The 22,778-nt window shown below is 45.2% G+C and overlaps 2 protein-coding genes across 10 annotated transcripts in view; both read right to left on the reverse strand.

Annotated features, from left to right (window-relative positions):
- CDADC1 (cytidine and dCMP deaminase domain containing 1) overlaps positions 1-18,644 on the reverse strand; it is a 29,594-nt gene extending 10,950 nt beyond the window's left edge. For 3 of the 4 annotated variants that reach the window (XM_071448434.1, XM_071448435.1, XM_071448436.1), the window contains exons 1-2: positions 17,868-18,644; positions 752-846 (exon numbers count right to left, since the gene is read on the reverse strand). In XM_071448434.1, coding sequence (XP_071304535.1) covers positions 752-846; positions 17,868-18,642 — 870 coding nt within the window. In that variant the 5' untranslated portion in view covers positions 18,643-18,644. Of the gene's footprint in view, positions 1-751; positions 847-4,202; positions 4,363-17,867 lie in introns of those variants that run through there. The other variant, XM_071448437.1, reaches the window with a different exon arrangement.
- A 206-nt stretch (positions 18,645-18,850) lies between these two features.
- The window catches only part of FNDC3A (fibronectin type III domain containing 3A), a 111,640-nt gene continuing 107,712 nt past the window's right edge, over positions 18,851-22,778 (reverse strand). For all 6 annotated transcript variants that reach the window (XM_071448508.1, XM_071448507.1, XM_071448511.1 and 3 more), the window contains one exon: positions 18,851-21,376. In XM_071448508.1, coding sequence (XP_071304609.1) covers positions 21,062-21,376 — 315 coding nt within the window. In that variant the 3' untranslated portion in view covers positions 18,851-21,061. The remainder of the gene's footprint in view (positions 21,377-22,778) is intronic.

Raw genomic sequence — 22,778 nt, forward strand, 5'->3', positions numbered from 1 at the left:
CTCCTTCAGATCTAGCCTGGGACATACCCAGCTCTGAAAATTAGGCCTAATTGTCACTCAGGTTATTTTCCTATCTCTTCTTGCCCTGGCTGATGCATGTGCTATGGATCTTAGCACATGGGTATGCTCTGCACAATGCAGTTATCATTTAAAAGCTCGGTAACAACTCTGATCACAACAGGAAACATCCTGTTCCAGGTCAGTCTGAAAATGCCTCTTGACTTTGAAGAGTAACTGGCTACAGTTTAGAAGACCCACTCTTAAGGGCAGCTTCTTTTCCTTGTCACTAAAGTAGTTACCTACAAGTTCTTGACCAGCAAACATTTCAAGTACTTGTGTACACCTCCACGGTATAAAAGAACTGTTCATCTACAGTCATGAACATTGTAACTCTAAAAGAGTCTCTCTGCACCAACAACCACACTGACTTCACACACAGGGTACATACCACACCTCCTTTGTTGTGCTCTTTAAAACACCTGCCGTTTTTTAGTGCTTGCTTCACCTCTTGGCGTATGTATCTTGCCTTTCAAAGCTTTTCAGAAAGAGCATGCTATTTAGCCATCTTGCTATTTTTCTCCCAATACTGGATTTTTTTCTACTTCTAAGAAATATTTGAAAAAAGGTTACTACATTTGGTTGTTTGGTTTTTTTTTCATCTGGACTATGTGTCATCTAAAGAGCAGTTGGGTTAAATTCACTGAAGGAGCCCTTCAGAAACACCAATTAACAATAAGCACAGACATTTCACCTGGGATTTTTTCTGCTGCTCATGTGAGGGAAAGAGCTCCATCCAGAGACTTAATAAAGTAAAAAGATTGACCTTAGAAAGTCTTGGCATTTGACCTGTTTTGAAGAAAAAAAGGGAAATATTTATTAGAGAATATTTATAAAGAAACTCCATATTGCTGAACATTATTTTTCAAGTCTTTTATACCACAGCTGCTACAGAAGCTTGTTCTGCTCTTTCAGCAGCTACATCCACACCATCCCTTTCAGGGCAGTTATTGCCAACTCAGGATGCTCACATCTAGATGCAGAGATCAGATCTGCACAACAAGAGGAACTGGTGAAATTTTCACTGAGCTTCAGTCAGTTTGTTCAACTCAGAGGGGTAGAGCAGAAATCACAGATCAGATCATCACACTCCACACAACTTAATGTGCTCAAATGATTCACAGATGCTTAGAGAAATTTGAGACAGGTTCCAATTCAGCTTCAGGCTCACCACAGAAGATGGCAAAAATATCCAGGCACACACTTCATGATCTTACACTGATGCCTGCAGCAAGAGAGGATGAGCTATTGTGAAACCTTCCAGTTACATCAGTTCTGGAGATCCTGCTTCTGAATTCTTACAGTCTGCTTAGATTTTGGCTAGCTTTTTTACAAAAATTTAAACCTTTTGCTCAGGCTGTCACTTCTGACAAAATATCCAAATGCAAAAATCCCTTCTCAGAGCACCACCTTGTGCTGTGCTTCTACTCCAAATCTGGAAGTTGTCCTGCGAGGGCCAGCACAACTCAGCACTACTGAGTGCCCCACAAAGGAAAAAGGAGGAAGCACTGTGCTGCTCGGTAAAGCTTGCACTGTTCCAGATGTAAAGCTATCTTGCCCCACACTTGGCAAGAACTTTATTAAGTCTTGGAAATATCTCCAGTCCCCATTTCAGGGGTGCTTACAGAGAGCTGTAATGAGCACATATTCCTCTGCAGGTCTCACACGTGCTGTCTGACAATAGTATTATTTCTATCTTTTCCCACAAATGTTACAGTTTTTGCAAAGTAGGTAATGGCAGTGGCAAGAATGGAACAGAATAGAGAAAAACATTCTTTAAGTAGGTCTAGCAGCTTGGAAGAGATATAATCAGATACTAAGATTACCTAGCTGAGGGAGAGGTTAGTTTAATGACATGTTTGTGAACCCAAACAATTAGAACAACAGATAAACATATGCAAATCTATGACTGAAACACCATTTTCAGACAGTATTTTAGCAGCTTTTTCACACATAACTGTGGTTTGGAAAGCAAATATGGGCCTGTCAGCAGCACTATCTGATGCCACATTGTCCACTGTTCCTGAGGCTGCTCAGCTCTGCTACCCCACTTGGCACCAGCACTGCAAGGGGCACCTGGTTAGCACAGTCAGATACGTGTGCTAGAAATGGCAAGCAGCACACACCAAGACCTGTTGTCACTTGTACTAAAAGCAAACAGTACAAGAAAGTCTACAAGCCACACCTAAAGGAGGAGACTCTGCTTTGTTAAATGGGCGCTTGAGTTCGTTCTCATTACAGCCCCTGTTTACTCCTGTCATGGCACACACATGCACAGCTCCCAAGTGGCAAGTTAAAACAAACAGTGCAATTTATACCAAAGCACACACACACCTTGTGTTTTCTAAAATGGCCTACAATGTGGCACACAGAATAGACTTAAAACTGCATGCACCACGAAATAGTTTTAATTACTCTTTGTTTTCTTGCACCTAACCCAAATGTGACCTGGGAAACAAACTGAAGGGCATCTTGACATGAATTTATAATGAGAAGCTGGAAAATTTTATGAAGAAGGAAAGACTTTAGTTACAGTTATCATATCGGTGTGTTTGCATCTTCGCTCGGGTAGTTAAACACTCCTGTAAGTTCAACAGGGTGAAGAGCAGGTTGGTTCAAACAGACTGGAAAAAAGGCAGAAGATGCCTTACAGAATTAAAAGCAACTGCAAAAGACTGGGGAAATAAAGGAATCAGGCTCTCTGCCACTGAGAGCAAAGCCACATAAAAGGAGTGCTCTCTCCAGGTGCATCAGGCCCACTTTGCACAAAGGTATGATTTTATTCCTCCTAGTTATGGATCTTGCGTCAGTGAGGCGAGGCATGCTCCAGGGAAAGTGTGTGTGGAGGCAGGTGCCTTAAACCCTGCTGCACCTGGAAGCAAACAGGAGCAGGGCACAGCCTACCCGGACATGGCTCAGATCCAGGATTGTGTCCTGCCAATAATGCAGGAGTTCCAAGTCCAAAGCCTGAAAGCTTCTAACAAGTGCTTGACACCAAGGAGGAAGCTTCCACTGACATCACTCTGCTGCCTGGGAAAAGGAAACTAAAACCCATTTTCAGATTTAATAAATTTTGCTTGCTTGGAAGCAGGCTTTCCACAAAACTGGGATGAAACAAAACTCATATACCCACCCAGGAGAGCTGGCCGCCCTGCCATGGTGCTCAGTCTGAGAACCACATATATATCACATCTATATGCACACACCACTCCCTTGGGACACAGCAGTGGGATCTGTGGAATCTACCAGCATCTGTTTCTCCTGGGCACCCCTAGCCCTGTGAGAAAGTTGCTCTCTACCAAACCCATACCATAGGCCTGCTGTGGAGTTAGTTAGAACACCCCTCAGGTGAGCATTTTCCTGCACATTGCATTGTATGCATATTAAATATACCTGGTATAGGGCAAGAAATTGCTGTAATGGGATGGAAGGGGGGAGCAAAATACAAGCCTATGTTATCAAAAGGCCCTCATGGAGAAGGGTGTGTCAAGAAGGACTGGGGGAGGACGGAGGATATAGATATATATATTTTTTTTTATTTATAGATATATGCTTGAAGATACTACACAAATAAGTATATATATATACTCTATGTATATATACACACACTGTATATGTAGCATATATGTACACATACACTATATATATAGTATCAAGTGTGTATAAATATATATATATAAAAAGTATCTATATACTTACATACTAGAGATATGCTATCTATATTTATATATATATATTTACATATGAAAGTGTAGATACATACAGATACTTTATACATACACACACACATACATATATATACACATATGTAGATATATGTATGTTTATGTATATATACACATTATTGCACTGTCTGTGACGGTCAGGAGCACTCTGTGTAGCATCACCGGCAGGGAGTGAAGGCGCGGGCTCTCTGAACAGCCCCGGCATGAGGTTGACAGTGTCCCCTGAAAAGAGGACAGACCAGGCGGTCCCTGGAAGGACCCGGTGGGTGAGGCGAGACCCGCGAGGGGCCGGTCAGCGCACACCTCCCTCACACCCGCCCGGCCCGGCCCGGCCCGCCGTCAGCGCCGCGGGGCCGCGGTTCCGTCACGGCGGGCCAGGCCCCGGCCCGCCCTCCTTCCCACCCCCGCAGTCCGGCTCACCGGCCATGCTGTCGGTCTGCGTGCTCGCCGCTTTCACCCGCGGCCCGGCCGCCGCCTCCTCCGCGCCGTGCATGGGTGCGGGTGCGGGTGCCGGTACCGGAGCCCCCCGCCGCCGCCAGCCCCGCACCTCCCCCAGGGCGGCACCGCCCCCATGGCCGCCCCCGGCGGCGGGGCCAGTCGCACGGCTACGGCCGCTGACGGGCGGGGGCTCTGGCCAATGGGAAGCGCGAACGGCGCGGAGGGCGGGGCTCGGAGGGGCGGGGCGGTGGCTCCCAGCGGGGTCCGCGGTCCGTAGCGGAAAGTTGACGGGGACACGGGGACACGGGGACACAGGGAGACGGGCACACGGAGTGAGGAAGCGGCCCGCAAGGATCAACCAGTCACCTTCTGGCTCGGCACAGCACCACCCCCAAGAGTGACACCATGCGCCCGAGAGCACTGTCCAAACGCTTCTCGAGCTCTCTCGGGTTCCAGTGCCCAACCACCGTGTGGGTGATGAACCTTTTCCTGATATCCAACCTAAACCTCCCCTGACACAGCTTCAGGCCATTCCCTCGGGTTCTGTCACAGGTCACCCCAGAGAAGGGATCAGTGCCTGCTCCCCCGCTTCCCCTCAGGAGGAAGCTGTGACTGCGATGAGGGCTCCCCTCAGTCTCCTCCAGGCTGAACGGCCCAAGTGCCCTCAGCCACTCCTCACACGGCTTCCCCTCAAGGCCTGTATTCGTAGCTCTCTTTTGGGCACTCTCTAACAGAACCACAGAAGAAGACTCAGAATATTCTGAGTTGGAATATTCCACCACGATCAAGTCCAGCTCTTGCTTGAATGGGATCCCAGGAAGTTATTTACTGCAACAGGGGGCTCAGCTGCAAATGGTGCAGGTGGAGCAAAGAGCAGAGCCTCTGCTACTGTGCTGTACTTTCTGGTGCTGTGAGGGACCTGGGGGCTCTGCTCTGACAGGTTATTCAGCTTTCACCAGAGGTGAAAGAGGGACCAACCTTCATTAAAAAGCTCTGCTGGGCATCTGTATAAACCAAGGCATCTGCTTGTGACCTCTGAGCTTTTTGATCAGAGCCTCTGAGGTGGTGTTTAATGTCCCTACCTTTTTTTTTTTTTCTAAATATCAGGGTATGTAAAAGCTTCTCTGTGGATACATTTTGGAGGTATATCCATAAACTGCTGTCATGTATAAAACCCCCAATAATTATTCAGAGTCAGTGACAAAAAAATCCCATCTTGGAGAGTTTCAGAAGTCTTAGACCATCTAGACAAAAAAGATTAAGGATTAGAAGGACTAAAAATTAATAAAAGAATTCCTGAGGATTTAGGTCAGGAATTCCTGACCTAAAGCAATACAGAAATTTTTGAGTCTCAAATCAAGTCAATTGAAGCCTAAAAACTGGATAAGAGCATGAATTAGGTTATAAATCCTTTCTTTCTAAGGATTCTTTTGTTTCCTGTATGGCCTAAAATTAATTTATTTGCTGTGCATACATTGCATGACTATCTCAGATGAATCTTTTCTGTTTGGAAAAATTCCCTTAGAGACAGCCTCTTTATGAAAAACTACAATAATGGTTTGTGCATTTTCTCTTACCAATTCTCAAATTTGAGACTTACCAAGTCTCAAATGTGATTGGACCATTGCGGAATTCTGCATTAAAATAGACTGCATCAAGAAAAAGTGTAACACCTTTCAGTACGTTTTTCTCCCAGCATCCCAAAACCAAACCAAGACTTGCCAGAAGTCTCTTTGCTCTGTTACATCTTGAAGTGGTTTTTTGCCCTTGCTTGTGTTAGAGAAACTTCTTTTTCATGAGTAGCTGGCTGATTCAGACACAGTGTGCTCTAGGGTTTCTGTTTAGAGCTGGGCATGGAGATGGGCTGTTTGAGGGTCAGTAAGCCTGAAGTCAGTGGAAATCAAAGAAAGAAAAGAAAGAAATAGAAGAAAGGGAATAAAGGAGAAAGAAAGAAAGAAAGATGGAAAGAAAGAAAGATGGAGAGATGGAAAGAAAGAAAGAAAAAGAAAGAAAGAAAGAAAGAAAGAAAGAAAGAAAGAAAGAAAGAAAGAAAGAAAGAAAGAAAGAAAGAAAGAAAGAGAAAGAAAGAAAGAAAGAAAGAAAGAGAAAGAAAGAAAGAAAGAAAGAAAGAAAGAAAGAAAGAAAGAAAGAAAGAAAGAAAGAAAGAAAGAAAGAAAGAAAGAAAGAAAGAAAGAAAGAAAGGTTCCATCTTACAATAGCTTTTAGTCTAATTATGATCTTGAATTGGAAAGCTCCCACTGGCTGGATTGGGACTAAAGGATTTGCTGCTTCTGTTTGCCTTGCATCAAAAGCTGCAGGTAAAAGCTAGAGGGCAGCAGACAAAAGCATCTCTGTGGAGCATGAAGAGGGTACTCATTCACCCCAGAACCAAGAGAAATCATGCCATTCCCCAATATTTGTTGAAAGGAAAATGGCACCAACCCTACTGCAGAAATCATCCCTGCCCAGGGATTAAGTGGGCTTCTTTTGGCAAGATTACAGTGGAGAAGAGGATGGTAGTAATGAGGAAAAGTTGGTCTTAGTCTTACTGTTCTTTTATATACAATTCAGGACAATTCAGCCTTTCCAGTTAACCAGCATGCTGTCCTCTGAGCTTCAATTTTTATAATTTACAGATTGGCAAGAATTTCTGGATGGGCCTTTTCTCCTTGAAAGAGACCTGCTGAAAAAACCTACTGTTTCTCTCAACAGCTGCAGTTTGTTCCTGCATCTGTGTCTTACAAACCCAATTCACCCTCACCCCTTTTTTCTTTACTTAGTAGACCCGTTTGCTTGGATGTCCCATTTGAGGTGTCCCAGAAGGCTCTCATTGCTGATATGTTGTGTTTTGATCTGACAGATGGGAGAAAGCAAAAGCTCTCTCTGCCACAATGCCCTTTGGAAGTTGTCATACCCCTTGTGTTCTCGTACCCCTGGTATGTTCCCATTTGTGCAGGTACCTTCTGATACACAGCTACGAAGCTGTGTGATCATCTTGGCTGATGACTTTCAGGATTTATCCTTTGCAATAATTTAATAGCCATTTGGTATAGCAACAGTGCTCATTGTTTAAATTTCCTGAGATGTTTTGCTTGGCTTTTATGGTGCTTCTTGTATCGCTGTTAGTACGTTTTTGCACCCTCATCTTCATGGTATCAGTGGACTGAAAATCTCATTCCCCATCACCATCTCTTTTGCGGTTGATTTGCTGAGAAAACTTATTCCTGCATTGCAGTTACCTGCTTTGCAGTATTTTTCTGCATCTGTGCTCTGCAGGTTTTAGATCCTGGATTCAGGTTTCAGATCCTGGATCCAGGTTTCCTGCACTACCATCAACTCTCTTCATGTAGATGACTTCACACCTACCTCAAAATTCTAGCTGGAGTATAATGATAAACAGTGAAGCTGTTAATCTTTAAAGACTAGTAAGAAGAACTTATAGTGCTTATTCTTGGGGATTTGGATCTTTATTAATCTCTAGGAGTTCTACTTTGACTTTTGTTTTGCCTTCTGGATTTAAAAACAAACCCTGTCCTCTTAGAAAGTTTTATCTGTGAGCTGTTAAGCATCTGTAACAGCTAGGCCCATCAGTTCATGTAGGAAATATCTGGTATTTGTTAGTACCATGCAAATACAACAAGGTGCTCTTTTTATCTCTTAACACCCCTTGTATAAATGACCTTGGAAGAGATGTGCTTGCTTTACAAAACAGCGTGCTGAAGTACACGCAGTGGAAAGGGAAATAGCTGGAGTGTGTGGTGGCAGGAGCGTGATTTGTGATGGCTGTGCTGCTGAGCAGGGAAACCTGCCCTGAGCAGGAGCCCCTCCAAGAGCCTCTGTCTTTATCACTCGTTGCCTCTTCCACTGCTTTGTAAAACAGCAAGATTAGGAATCATGTAAAAGTCAATTTGACAACAGTGAAGGCAGCATCTGTCAACTCTATGTCACGGAGGCAAAAAAAGCAGTTTTGCAAATTCTCTGCCGGTCTCCTGCTGTAGATGTTGTAGGCCCCAGTCCCTGCTTTGTGAGGGAGAGTGCAGTGTCCTGCCATGTTGGTGGTGCATGGCACCACTGAGACTTTTTTATGAGCAGCTTTTTCCTCAGTGGGTCACTGAAAGCAGCCAGTGATGCCTCTTTCTTCCTTCCTCCAAGCAGGGCCAGGTTTGTGCAGCCAGCCTGGAAGCGATTGCTTCTGCTGTTAGCTACAGATACTTGGAGTCAAACACTTTCCTGCTGATGCCTTCTGGTAAACAACAGACACTGAAGCACAGCAGAGGTGTTTTTTGGGGTGGTGAGTGAATATCCTTTGGCTGCACCAGGGTTACTCCCAAATGACACCAAGCACTATCAGGATCCTTTGTAGCTCAGCATCCCCTTTGAGTTTGCTCCACTGGCTCCAACATGAGTGTGAGGTCCTTGTCACTCCACACCACCCTGCCCTGTGGGTCTGTGACCCACCCAACTCATTCACGGTCCGGCTTCCCTGAACACAGGTGTCGTTTGTGCAGTAAAGCTCAGTTTTAAATGTTTTGTTATGTAAATATCCCAAAGACTTTCCAGTACAAAACCAGCACCCTCTCTGCTCTTCCAGTCTGCCAGCTCACAGAGGCAGTTTCTTCCAAGGCTGTCTTTTTTGATGACCATCAGTTGTAATGCAGTGATGTGTGCTGTCAAATTGGCTAACTTGGATATTTCTCTCTTTATGTAACAGAAATTACCTGTCAATTTTTTCTTACTGGCATGTGTTTCCTTTGACAGCCTTGTCCCATGTTTGGTTGATAAGGAGGCAAGAAATCAATTTTGTTTTTTTATTTAGAAATAAATGCATTATTCCTAGAGCCCAGACTAAAATGTAATACATTTGACATTTCCACATAGAGGCAGGCATTTTACTCCTCACACACACTGCACTTCACAAAGCAAGAGATGTCTGAGAAGAAGGAAACCAAATGAAAGTGAGGACTCTGGCTATTACAAGGTCCTGATGAGCTGTAGTTTCTCACCAACAGCTGTAAAATGGACTGAAGACCAAATCAGTAACTGAAGGGAAAACACGTAAGGAGGGGACCATTTATGGGGAAGAAATGGATCTGGGTGGATCCCATATGTGTGGTAGGAGGGTTAGGCTCCATGGGACCAACTCCTTGCTGGAGCGGTCCATGCTTTTCCATGTTTTACTTTGCCTTTCTCAGGCTTGTCTCAGCCAGGGCTAATTTCAGTCATGTCCATCCTTCCCTGCTTCTTTCTAGTCCCCAGGCTCTGCAGGAGAGATCCCCCTTCACAACAGGCAGCATGAGAAGGAGCAAACATTTCTTTGTTCTGAGTCTATTCCTTCTGCATCTTTGTGCTAACTTCCCAGAGGCCAGAAAATTGGCCTGCCACTCTGTGGGAGCAGCTTCCCTTGTCTCAGCTGCCTTATCTCAAAGGCTTGCTCTGGAGGAGCAGAATGCTGTGGGCAGGTGGATGAGCTGATTCCCTGGCACAGATGCAACTTGTCCAGGTCAGTCCAGCAGGCTCTGCTGAGGTTTGTTGAAGTCTGTGAAGAGGTAATGCCTACAAACATCAAATGAAGTCCAGGGCTAGGAATGCTGCCTGACTTGGTAGAATTGAAACCCTTGAATAAGAGAATGTTCCCTATGCTGTGCTCAGCTGCTGCAGGAGAGGGGGAAACTCAGCCTCTCTCCACATTCCTCTTCCTCTGTGGCTGTGGACAGCTTGTGCTTCCACAGTTGTTCAAAACACAACTTGTCTTTGGGGTGTATTTGTGCAGCACAGACAAAAAGCAGACCTATACTCAAATTAAGAAACTGATTTCCTTGTTAAGATGGGGAAAATTTGTTGCACAGGAGCCACACATTTGTTGGGCATATGCTTCCCTTTATAATCAGTTTAGCTGCAAGCTGGGCAGTGGTGGTATCCTTGATTTATAGCAGACATCAGATCATTTTTGTTCCTTTCAAGGTTTCCTGACATTGCTTTGCAACCTCTGCAAAGCTTCAGAGTGCAGAAACATTACACAGAATTACACAGAGTACTCTGAGCTGGCCCACAAGGATCATTGAGTCTAACCCTTAAGGGAATGGCGCAAACAGGGATTGAACCCACTTGCAGAGTCCTGCTGTGTTTGGATCCCCCTGATACAGCAACAGGCTTATGGAACTGTCAGGGGCTCTGTGAGATGACACCACACCTGAGTTTCTAAGAGCACTCTGAGACACAGAGCTGACTTGCTTTTGCTGTGGTGAAATGCTGCTCCTTGTCATGGGGGATGATGTTAAATAAGTTCTGGAGGGGGGAAAAGGTTACTTTTATTCTTTCTCTGCCTTTTCTCTCTTACTCTGGCCAGAGCAGCTGTCACCTCTGATACAGCAACTGCACCAACCTCTGCAGGGATTTGAGTGCCTCATGTTGCAACAACACACTGGTGGTGGTTCTTCCATTCCAGGTAAATACACCCTCCCATGTGGCTTGCACTCCTGTCACTTTATACTGGTTTTAGTGATTGCCAGTGGTTTAGTGATGCATCTAAAACCATCTCAGGCTGGTTCACTGTGCTGAATTTGGGCTCTTTGCTAAGGACAGTGGTATTTGATGGAGTCTCAGGTTTAGGACACCTGACTTCAGCCCACACTGAAGGTTGACCTTTTGGATGCATCCCTGGTTGCCTGCAGGGGACATGCTGGAGTTGAGGGAAAACATTCTGAATTTCCTCTCCTGCCCTGCCTGTGGGCCCTAGGACAGTGTCCATGAGGGGCTATGGGGAGCAATGGAACCTGTGCAAGGGCTTTACATGGCCTTCATATCTTGGGAAAAAATTGACCCAGCCCTTCTTAAGGGTTAATATTTTTTTAAGATTAGCTCACACACAGAGGTGCTGTTAAAACTTTAAACAACTTCAGTGTGAGCTCATACAGGCTCATGGCTGACAGGGACAGGCTGTGGTCGAAGCATCTGGCTCCCTACCAATCCCTGGCAGCCTGGATGAGCCCCTTGGCAAAGATGTTCATCACAGACAGCTTCTGAAAGAGAAATAAATGAATCCATCTGGTGAATTCTGGCTGGGAGAAGGAAAGGGAAAAGGAGGGAAAGCAGACAGCATTATCTGTCCTCCACAGCAGGGGAAGGAAGATGAAGTCCAAAAGTGGAGATAGAAGGAGCAGGGACTCATCTTCGAAAAGGGGCAGCATGCAAATGGCGTGATCTGAGGGGAAGATGAGGCAAGTGAGAGGCAGGACAGAGCAGTCAGCCCCACTGTCCTCTCTGAGGACATATATCACCCCTATCCTGGGTATATACCCTTGGAGTTCTGCTGTTCCAGGGGACCTGGAAGCCCCCAGCCACTGGGAAGGAGACTGAGATAACGCGTAGGGCAGCTCTGATCCTGGCTATGGGGAACTGAAGACATGGACCCTTGGATGTGTGCAGCCCCAGGAAAAACAAAGCAGTGTTGCTGCTGGGAGCTGCTGCAGGAGGAGATTCCAGCCTCATTTCTGTTAGGTACTTCTCAACCTGGACAGCCATTTTCTGATCCAAAACTGGCTTTCCTAAACACTCTGGAAAACTTAGGCTTTGGTGGCATGCTTGAAGATGTGTGTGGCCCACAGAAGCACTGGATGACATCAGCCTTAACATTTTGGGTCACCAGAGTAGGGTTCCCACAGTAGGGACACTGAGCAGAAGACAGCACTGCTTTTGCTTCCCAGTGTTTTGAGGCTCAGTTTGAGGTTCCATCAATGACGTCTGGGCATGCACCAGAGATCTTTGGTCCCTTGATATTCATCCAAATGTTGCAAGCCCTCATCTGCCTTGTCATGAGAAGCACCAAGCCTGCCTCAGCAGTAAACAACAATGCAACAACTGGACTTGAGCCTGTGGAAAATGCTGTGCTTTGCCTGATGGGAAAATCTTTTAGCATCTACTGGTACCAAGTGAACAGGTGGTTAAATTTTTTGTCTGCCCCCCAACTCCTCAAATGCAAACCTTTTCCCCACTTGCAGTGTTTTCCCCCAATTTTCTTCTGAGTTCCAGGAAATCCCCACCAAAGCTCAAGTGCAGCATCACAGGTAACCAGGAGCATATAGCAACAGTAAACCAGTTTGTACATAGTTCCCTAAAGCAGTGAAATATACTTCTGGATACTAATTTTATAATAGAATTGGCCTATTTTGGCAATGTTAAGCCTGCTCCTAAATCATATAGGAAGTGGCACCCCAGGGATGCTGGGGCTTGTTCCCATCAGACTCGATTGATCCAAGACCAAGACCATGTTTGTTGGTTTAACTAATTCAGAGCAGTTTGGGCCATTTTATACCTATTTGCTTTCCCTCTTACTTTGTATAATCCCTTTGTTTGCTGAGACAGCCTTAGGCTTTGTGTTTCCTGTGGGAGTGATGGAGCACAGTGACAAATGGAATTTTAAGGGGATGACTGTGGGAAGGAAATGTGTCCCTGCACCTCTCTGTTTGCCAGGCCAGCTGCACATGGCCCTTGGAGACAGCATCACTCCAGCAAGTACAAGAGCAGCTTTAAACTTGAGAGGTCTTTGTTCACATGAGTGCAGCAAACCTGTCTAAAACATCTTTTTCTCCCTCCCTCCCTCCCATCCATCTCAGAGCTCTGTCAAACTTCTGATTTTCTATCCTGTGATTTTCAATGTAACTACATACATGCTTTAAAAAAGAGACTATCTCACCATGCTTCCCTTTTTATCATCTGGTCTCTGTGCTTTTCTTTTACATCCCTGCCTCATTTTCTCTCTCCTTCTGGTCTGCTTTCTTTTGTATCTTATAGGTTTTGTGGTGTGGAAACTACTTCTGAAATACTTGGTGCTATTTCATTTACAGCATCCCTGCTTACACATTCCAGTACTGAATGCCAGAGACAACAGTGCCAGGCCTGGTTAATGCTAAACACTCAACCTTCATCTATTTCTTAAACCTTTGTTCTGGTGGGGAGGGAGCATTAACAAGAAGGCACTGCAAGCTCACAGGTGGGATTTTGCTGCCTGTGTTACTCCACCAAGCGTGCAAGGGAGATACCTTTTAACAGGGATAGGACGACTTTCCCAAAAAACCTGACCACTTCAATGGAGTCTGCCAGCAGAGCAGAAGCCTACTGCTGCAGCATCTGATGCTGGGCAGGAGCAGCCCAAGCCTGGAGCTCCCTGCAGAAATGCAGTCACTCCAGGAGCAGCCTGGGAGCAGCGAGCTGAAGTCCTGGCTGAGAGGGACCTGCCTTGGACACCCAGCACACACACACAGCAGAGCACAGCACTGCCAGGGCTCTCTCTGGCAGGGAGGGCACCCTAGAAAAGCAGGCTCAGGGCAGCAGCCCACCAGGGCATTTCCCTCCTTCCTCCACCAATCCTGTGCTTCGGGTACCTATGCGATTGCTTTTGGGGAAATTTCTGATGAGCAAGTATTTCACTCCCAGTGCAATTTAGCAGCGATTGATAAAGGAAAAGCCATTATCAGGAGACTGCAGGCATGCAGAAGCAGCTCCATGGCCACATAACTATGTGATAAAGCTTTTTTCCCTGCTTTGGTCTACATACACGTACGTATGTTTATTATTACTTGTCCAAACCCCCCCCCAAAAAACAGCTGTTTCTTTATGATAACTGAACATCTTAATGTCACCTCCCAGCAAAAGCAACCTAACCCAAGCCTGGCAGACAACTGCTCTCCACCGGTATGAAGCTGAGAGAAAAAGAAAACTTTATGTGTATGCAGTAAAATAGATTTTTTTCCTGTCTTTAGATTTTTTTTTTTTTAGTTTTTATTCAGTGACTCAGAGTTACAGACTTTTTAATGGATAACTGGTCATATTTTTAAAACTTGGGGAAGACTTGGGTTCAACTTTGCTGCCCTGAGATCTCTGAGCTACCTGTTGAATTCTGTTGAATTTATCTGCACAGGCTGGCTTGATGGGCTGAGGCTCAATAAGGCCAAGTGCTGGGTCCAAGTGCTCGGCTACAACAGCCACAGACAGCGACACAGGCTTAGGGAAGAGTGGCTGCAAAGTGGCCCAGCAGAAAATGACCTGGGGGTGCTGGTCAGCAGCAGCTGAACATGAGCCAGAGTGTGCCCAGGGGGCCAAGAAGGCCAATGGCATCCTGGCCTGGATCAGCCATAGTGTGTCAATCAGGACCAGGGCAGGGATTGTCCCCTCATACTCAGCCACTTCATACGGTGAAGCCACACCTCAAATCCTGTGTCTAGTTCTGGGCCACTCACTACAAGAAGGACATTGTGTTGCTGGAGCATGTCCAGAGAAAGGCAGTGGAGCTGATAAAGGCTCTGGAACACAACTCAGGAGCAGCTGAGGGAGACGGGAGTGTTTAGCCTATACAAAAGGAGGCTCAGAGGGGATTGTATCACTCTCTACAACTGCCTGAAAGGAGAAGTTAACAGAGAACTAAGGGCAAGCATGGACAGTGATGGCAAGCATCAGAGATGCTCTTGTAAGTGCAGTGCCACATCACTGATTTTGGTCCAGATTTACACCACTAGAGCCAATAATGTAACAAGTAAAATGTACAGAGGCAATGATCCTCCACAGAAAACACTGCTGCAGCTTCTTCTAGCTCTTCCTCACAACTAGCCTCCTTCTTAAGTTGTACAGTTGAAATTTCCAATTAAAATCTTTTGGAGCAGAATTAGTGAGTTGGTTTTTGACTTGCAGTGCAGCGTTATGCAGCATGAAGTCCTGGGCATAGTCCAGCACATTCAGTGATGGGTCTTGTTTGTGGCAAGGTGGGTTAATTTGGTGTATCATTTGCAAATGCAATACACAATGTGTAGACACACTGCTACCAATTGCCAAACACTGCTCATCTATTCTAAGGGAAGTGATCTGGGATATCTCAAGTTTTACAAGTTGTTAATATATAAGTAAAAGACCTTATTTGATCCTGTGGGATCAAATAGGGTTAAGCCCAGAGACTGCTGTGTGCAGCAGATGCTTTCCTAAGGGAAATTAGTGAAACTGCCCAGGAAAGTCCCCTTCATGATTACAAGACCAGGTACTAAAAGCATGTGCCTCTTCTTCCAGGGCTGTTAAGGTTGGTGGGTGATTTTTTTTGCGTCCATCTCCTTGCGAGACTGTGTTTTGTAAAATCTCGTTTATGTGAAAACCATTTTAAAATGGTGAAGGCTGTCTGGGAATTTTACCCATTACAGCTCCCAAGAAGTGCTCCTTTGCAGACCTTGGTATGATTTGAAATGGCACAGAACACGTGCAATGAACACTATGTAATAAAGCAAACCTGTGGTTTTACTGGGATGTTACTCCAGCTTTTCCTATTGACTTAACATCTTCCATGAGTTGCACTTCATTCTTCATACTTTGTGGTGCCTGCTTGCTCTGTTACCAAAAATACAGGTATCCCACAATAAGACAGTTATGAAACACCACATGCCCTAACAAATGTCCATCCTTTTGTGACTCTCCCGTGAGAAGGAAGTTCCCTTCCTTAGGCAAGAATGCCTGAAGAAGTGCGGGCTGCAGTCTCAGAAGCTGGTGGTGTACTCGTGCCTTGTGCTGGTCTCTGTGTAGCCCCCAGCATCTTTTGTTCCTGTGAGAGCCCTTTCTGCAGCTCGGCGTGGCAGCAGCAGCTTGCAGGCTGCTGCCCTGTACTTCTTGGAAACAAGGTTGTAGAGGACAGGGTTGATGGATGCGCTCAGGTAGAAAAGCTGCAGGGCGAATATATTAAAGTACTGGGAGAACAGCATTGTCCTCATGTCCCGGGTGTTTATAAATATGATCCTGCCAATGTGGAAAGGCAACCAGCAAATTACAAAGGCCAGAACCACCACAGCTATAAGACAAAATAACACATGCGGCAGTTAAGGAGTGAATTAACTTTTCAACCATCCAGTAAACTAAACTTTACGTGGCTGATTTTGCAGGTTCTTCTAACTGATACAAATGATATATACAAATAATGGCATTAAATTGTTGGAAAAACCATGAAAATGGGAATAGCATCAAGTCTGACTGTTAGTCTTTGAAGTAAAAGGTAAAATTTTAAGCTAAACTGTGAGATGAGGTTTGCTGAGAAAAATGTGAACAACAGCGGAGTAACATCTGTATAATAACATCAGGCACTACAGAAATTGTCCCTGGTTATGTCTGTAATGCCACATATGAGACAGGGAAACAAAAGTCAGAAAGCGGAGTTTTTGTGGAAGCTCCACAGCAGCTCCAATTGCTGCAGAGCTGTTGTTTAACTTGCCTGCATCACCGAAAAAGACCCGGGCTGCACCTCAGTCACCCAAGCTCCCACAGCATTTGCTCTATTGTGACGGGATGATATCTAACATAAAGACTTTAAAGTGTAGTTGAGCTATTGATTTTTTTCCACTAAAGCTTTTTCATGCATCCCCAGACCATTACTGCTGGAGACAGCTATTTGCCTGGATGGATCTCTAGCCTGAGTCATTTCAGCTGTTCGCCTGGTGCTGTGTTGCATTTTAGGACAATGAGAACAAATACAAACCCTCTTGCAATGGCAACACAGCAGGAGCAGATGAGGAACAATTACATAAGTGTATTATTGCATCCATACTTTTAATTATTTTTGTTTATAAATGCATGTAACTAAAAAAATCATTTGCAGAGCATCCTCCGTGTTTCTCACAGCTTAAATAAAAGGGATGCAGCCAAAGAAAGTTTTCTTCTGAAAAACAAAACAGACGTAGTGGTGCAGGATCTTTGAGATAATGGGGCACTGGTCTCATTCAGTGGGTTCTGAGATCATGGATATGGGTGTTTCTGTTGGAAAACCTTGTGCCTACTTCAGTGTAAGTACCTTCCTCAAATAAGTTGGTGAAATTCTCTCAGGCTTATTAGTTTCTTTCCTTTGTGCTATGCTATTTCCATCCAGATGATTACACTCTCAGTAAAAGAAGTCTCCCATGTGACATGTAAAAACTATACTAAAGGTAGGCAATAATAATAATTGAGGCATTTTGTTTTATGTTCCTTAGTCTATAGCTGGATTCCTTTTCTCTTTCCCTTCAGATTGGTCACTACTTACAAACATTAAAGCCCCAAAGCAGACTAAGAACTAACTTTCCAGAGTCTGATGCTGGGTTACTGAATGTATGACTAGGAAAATGAACTAAAATTTATCAGCATCTTACACCTGTAGGAAGTGCTTTGGTATTATGGGATTTGTCTCCAAACAGCTCGTAGGGGCTAAGTTACTGTTTTTCAGCCTCCTTGTCCAACCAGTGGATTTACTCCTTGGAGAGCTACAAATGACCACTAAGAACTTAGTTTTCAGAAGCAGAAATTTTCTATGCATAGTTGTTGCTGCCACCTGGAAGAGACTGCTGATGTTACCACAGTTTTTCTGAAATTGCAGGCAGGTGGCCTGTACTTGATTCTGCTTGGTAAAACTCAGGAAACGGGTATTTCTATGAAAGGCAGTCCTGCTGATGGATGTGCAATGCCACGCAGGCGAAGCCTCAGTTGGGAGGGAGTGAAATCCCTACCGTGGCATTCCCGGGAGCGTGGCTGGGATGTCCCCCTGTGCTATTCCCTATCCTGAACTGGAGCTGCGGGTGCTTCAGCCCTGCCATGGCCCCCCAGCCCCGGTCCTTGCCCCAGCCACAGCACGGGGGGGATGGTAGGGGGACTCACCCAAGATCCTGACAGTCTGGCGGTGCCCCTTCTCCCGGAGGAGCGAGCTGGGGCCCCGCAGGCGGGTGTTGCTCCGCCACAGCTCGCGGCCAATGCAGCCGTAGAGGACGCTGAGGCAGGTGACGGGCAGCACGAAGTAGCAGGTGGTGACCCAGAACATGGTGGCCAGCAGGCCGGACTGCAACGCCTGCGGGGTGGGCTTGCACTCGCGGCTGAAGTCAGTGTGGTTCTCGGGCTGCTCCACGTCGACCAGGAAGAAGAAGGGGCTGGCGGAGAGCAAGGCGAAGGCCCAAAGGACGCCGATGGTGGCTTTCACCCGGCGCTTGGTGACGACCACCTTGGCCTTGAGGGGGAAGCAGATGGCGAGGTAGCGCTCCACGGTGAGGGCGGTGATGTGGAGGATGGTGCAGTAGGTGCAGCCCTCGCTCAGGTAGTGCGAGAGGCGGCACAGCAGTTGCCCGAAGATCCAGGGTCGGGAGCGCCAGAGGCGGTAGAGGTCGAAGGGCAGCCCCATGAGGATGAGCAGGTCCGAGACGGCCATACTGCTCAGGTAGAGGTTGGTGGTGGTCTTCATGTCGCGGTAGCTGCGGATGACCAGCACCGTGAGGACATTGCCCGCCACGCCGACCACGAAGAGCCCCAGGCAGACGGCCGTGATGGGAACGAGCACCCGCATGGGCAGCGCCAAGCACAGCCGCTCGTCGCAGGGCGGCCACGGCCACGGCCACTCGGGCTCGCCCTCGCTGCCGTTCCCGCCGCCGCCGCCGCGCCGCATCCCGCCGGGGGCCGCGCCGCGCCCGGGGCAGCGCCGCTCCTTCCTCCGCGCCCGCCCCGCCCCGCCCCGCCCGCGGCTGCCCCGCCCGCGCAGGTACCGCGCCCCCGGCCCGCCCCGCGGAACCGGCCGGCACTCAGGGAGCCAGGGAGGGGAGGAGGGAGGGGAGAGGGGCGGCGGCGGTGCGCGCACAGGACTGACCACCAGCAGCGAAAAAGAAGGTACTTTTATTGTCCACAGACTCTTAAAGGTACTTTGCTACATCGTTTTATGTATTTTCTATCAGACTATACAGGTTCGTCTTCATGGAGCCCGACGTTGTACAACCGTAAAGTGATATGTTTGGTAGTGTATCTATAGCGTTTTAAAAACTTTAGAGTTTCTCTTTTTCTTTTATTTATTTATTTATTTTTGGAATGTACAGTATATGAGGTAAAATTAAGATTACATTAAAAACTGTCTTCAATGCAGTAATATGCACTGAGGCTCAAATGGCAAATACACTATTAAATGACTATCAAAAATAGGAGCTCATTTGAATTTTACTATGAAAAACGTAAGTCACTGCAGGTTGCCTGCAGTAACAAATCTTACCGTTTTAGACATTCAACCATAAGAAATCTCTGGGCTGTGACACGCAACCTCATTTGCACTGCCAAACATGGCACTTTTAAGAAGGTTCTAGAAAACATCAGTTATCGCGGTATCCTGCGGGAAGGTATCAGCCTATACGTACAAATGACAAATTAGAAATAAAATGTAAACATACAGTACATTTTAAAGACAGATCGTTCTTGCCACGTGGAGGCCAAGTTCTTCGCCATTTCTTCTTTTTTTTTTCTTTAAAAAAACGAAACTCAGCAACATTATTCTACAGCACAGATCATTGGACGTATAAACAATTACAATACATGCCCGTTCTAATATAAGAGAAATTCCTCAGAGATCTTCAAAGCACAAGACAGAGGTTCCTTTTTTTATTATTATTAAGACTGACAGAAGTGTTTAATACTATTAAAAATGCTAAACTGAACACAACTAGAAGTCATTAATGATCCACTATCTTGTAACTCAAATAAATTAAAAGTAGCTAATTACAAAGTGTATAACAAATAACATAAGTGTGATGAGACAAGGATTTTTTTTAAAGATAGTTTCACTACAAGCTTTGTGTCACTGGCAATCATTGACATCTAGCAAGATGTTCAATGGGATACTTGTTAAAATTCAGTCTGGTCATTCAAGAACTCACAAATGCAAGCTCACAAAACATTGATGAGTTATGCAATTGCAAAGTGCTCTAATGCAACATTAACTACATGCAATCAACAATTTGGTACAGTATCCAAAGAGACATTACATTAAACATTAGGATCTCAAGAAAAAAGCAGCTTTAAGTTTTCTGGTGCAAATTACTACACTTCATCTTCTGATTTGGTGCCCCAAAGAAAGAGAGAAGGAAAGAAAAAAAGGAAGGGGAAAAAGAGAAAGATAGAAACAAAACAAACAAAAAAAGGCAGTGCTTATTTCTGGTGGATATGGCAAGTGAATGTTGGGGAAACAGCAAAAATTCAATAATGAATTTTATCTCAAAATTCTGTTGACTAGCCAAAATCAGAGGGCACAGACATCTGTATAAACTGCATCCAATCAAAGGTCAACTTTGGAAATGTGTTTTTCAATTTAAGTAACAAATCTAAGAAGGTCTCTCACACTCTCCCTTCTATATCCAGAAGAAGTAAAAGAGGCATTTTTTTAAGTAAACACCAAATCCTGGGGGTAAGATAAACCACTTGTGCCATCTCCTTGTAGTCTTTCGAAAACATCTACTTGCAGTGAAGAACTCCACATTTATCAGATAAGAAGCTTCCTTCATGCATACTCTTCCACCATCCAGTTTATTATTTGCTGCCTGAGAAAAGCCCCTTCTGTTTTTCAGCATAAATCCTGCTTCCCAAATAATTAAGACAAATGAGGAGGTAGAAATACAGCGCTAAATTGCTTTCACAGCATCAGATTAATATTGTGTACAGCACAAGTTTGTTAGTGTAAGTTTTAAATGCGATCTACACATTCTTCCCTGTTATGTTAGCAACCCTTAGAAGTGTGGGCCAGGAAATCACCTTTACACTTGTGTTTACTGGTCAAACCCTTTTCCTTAAACACTGCGTGCCTGCCCCATATTGAGTTTGTACTGCATGAAGGCATATAAAGAAAAGATTATATTTCTGTGGCTTGCATTTTAATAACATGTGTCAGCCTATACCTACGAGTAAGCATTTTAAAGTGGCTGAGAAAGTTTGCATCAGTCCCAATGCCGGTGCAAAATGCCTGGTTTTGTAAAAGCAAGAGAACAGAATTACTTTTAGATTATGAGAAAGTAAAATGTAATGGGCAGCATTATAAAATAGATCTCTTTTCTTCACTTTATGACGAAGTACTGAATGATAACAGCAATCAGAATGGAAAAGATAGCAAAAAGTGCAAGGATGACAGCAGCACACACTTGGTCGCTCTGTGACCATTGTGTCCTTGTGGTTTGCACAGTGTCCTTGTTGGTGCTTGCTGGAGGCTCAGTCCTCTGAGAGATGAATAGCACTGGGGAGCTGTAGGGGCCCACCAGGTCCTGGTGACCCGTGGCCTCTTGGCACTGGCGAATGGCACACGTGCGGAATCGGTATTCACAGTTCAGCTGCAGGCCTGTGTATCGGAACGAGCAGTCCGGGCCCTTGTAAATCTGGAAATAAGGGGAGAAAAAGGGATACTTCAAGCAAAAAAGTACTGTAGACACACATGTATCTTAGTATGGTTTTGTTTATGCTGAAGGTAACTAAAAAGGATGACAACTCACCAGTGTTTTCACCCATGCAAAGAAAAATGGACAAAAAGCTCAAACACACTGATTTAAATACCAGATAAAGTCTCCAGTTATTTTGGTGAAACACAAGAACTATGCTTGCTTGTGTGGAGTGATGAGTACACATCAAATAAACTCTGTCACAAGCCCCAGCCTTCAGGTGTTTTAGTTACCACTCACAATGTGATGCAATATACAATATTGTATCATGGGATTTTAGGCAGTTAACTCCATGTCAAGCGAACTCATTAAGCCTAATCCAATCCAATGTACTTTCTTGTAGTTATCTGTACTTAAAATATGATGATTTATCCCAATAAACACTGAATCAGGAAAGCCACAGAGTCCTCTTTGTGATTTTTAATTTCATCATATTCACAAGACAGAGATAACTTGTGAGGGTGCTCTTCAGAAGTGTCTCAGTGGGCAGGTTAACATGAGTTCACAATGCTTCTGCATGGAGTCCCTATTTCAGTGAAATCTAAACTCCAGTTTCTCAAATTAATTAAATTTGCAGCTATGTAAAGGTTCTGTGAATGCCAACAAAACCTCACAGGGGTGCAGTTACAGGTACTTCAACAGTTAGGGAGGTATTAGGTGAGTAGCACAGCGCAATTTGATTTCTCTCTTTAAACCCCTTCACCCTCCCACCTCCAAATATCTGGATTTGCTTTATTTAACTGGAAGCACGATACAGAAATATCACATCATCAGGAGCTTTCCTACAGTTACCATACTGTTAGACAGTATCCTGAAAATGCACACTAGAAATGTAAAGAAATAAGAAATCCCTTCTGATTCTGCTACTTGAAGAGCTCTTGTTGTGCCTGAGGCACAGAGTTCTCTGACAAGCTGAGCTTTACTGGAATCTACAACCTAGAGACTTTTCTCTCTGAGGCAGGGCAGGCCATCAGAAGTGCAGCTTCCTCAAAATTCTGCTAATGTGGATCATGCATTTGGGAGTGAGCAAACAGGCCACTGACACACACCCTACTCCAGCTCCAGCTATGCCAGCTAGCAGGGGTTACCATCCTCAGCTGCTTGTCCCCAGTGCCTTGCCAGAAGTTGCCTTCCCCTCCAGTGTGTTTCCTGGGGTATTTATACGGTTGCTTCCTAACCCCTTTAAGATCTCTGACTGATGTATACAGCTCAAACAGCACATTATTAACTTATATTGTCTGTAGCATGGAGGGAACAATGACATGAGCAATTTGGATGACAGATCAGGAAGAAGGAGGAGAGTGAAGTTTTGGCAGTGAAATAGCAGGGAACAGCTTAGAGC

The sequence above is a fragment of the Agelaius tricolor genome, unplaced genomic scaffold, assembly GCF_023055355.1.
Source record: "Agelaius tricolor isolate 1412-34295 unplaced genomic scaffold, bAgeTri1.0.p SCAF_26, whole genome shotgun sequence".
In the NCBI taxonomy this organism is placed as follows: domain Eukaryota; kingdom Metazoa; phylum Chordata; class Aves; order Passeriformes; family Icteridae; genus Agelaius; species Agelaius tricolor.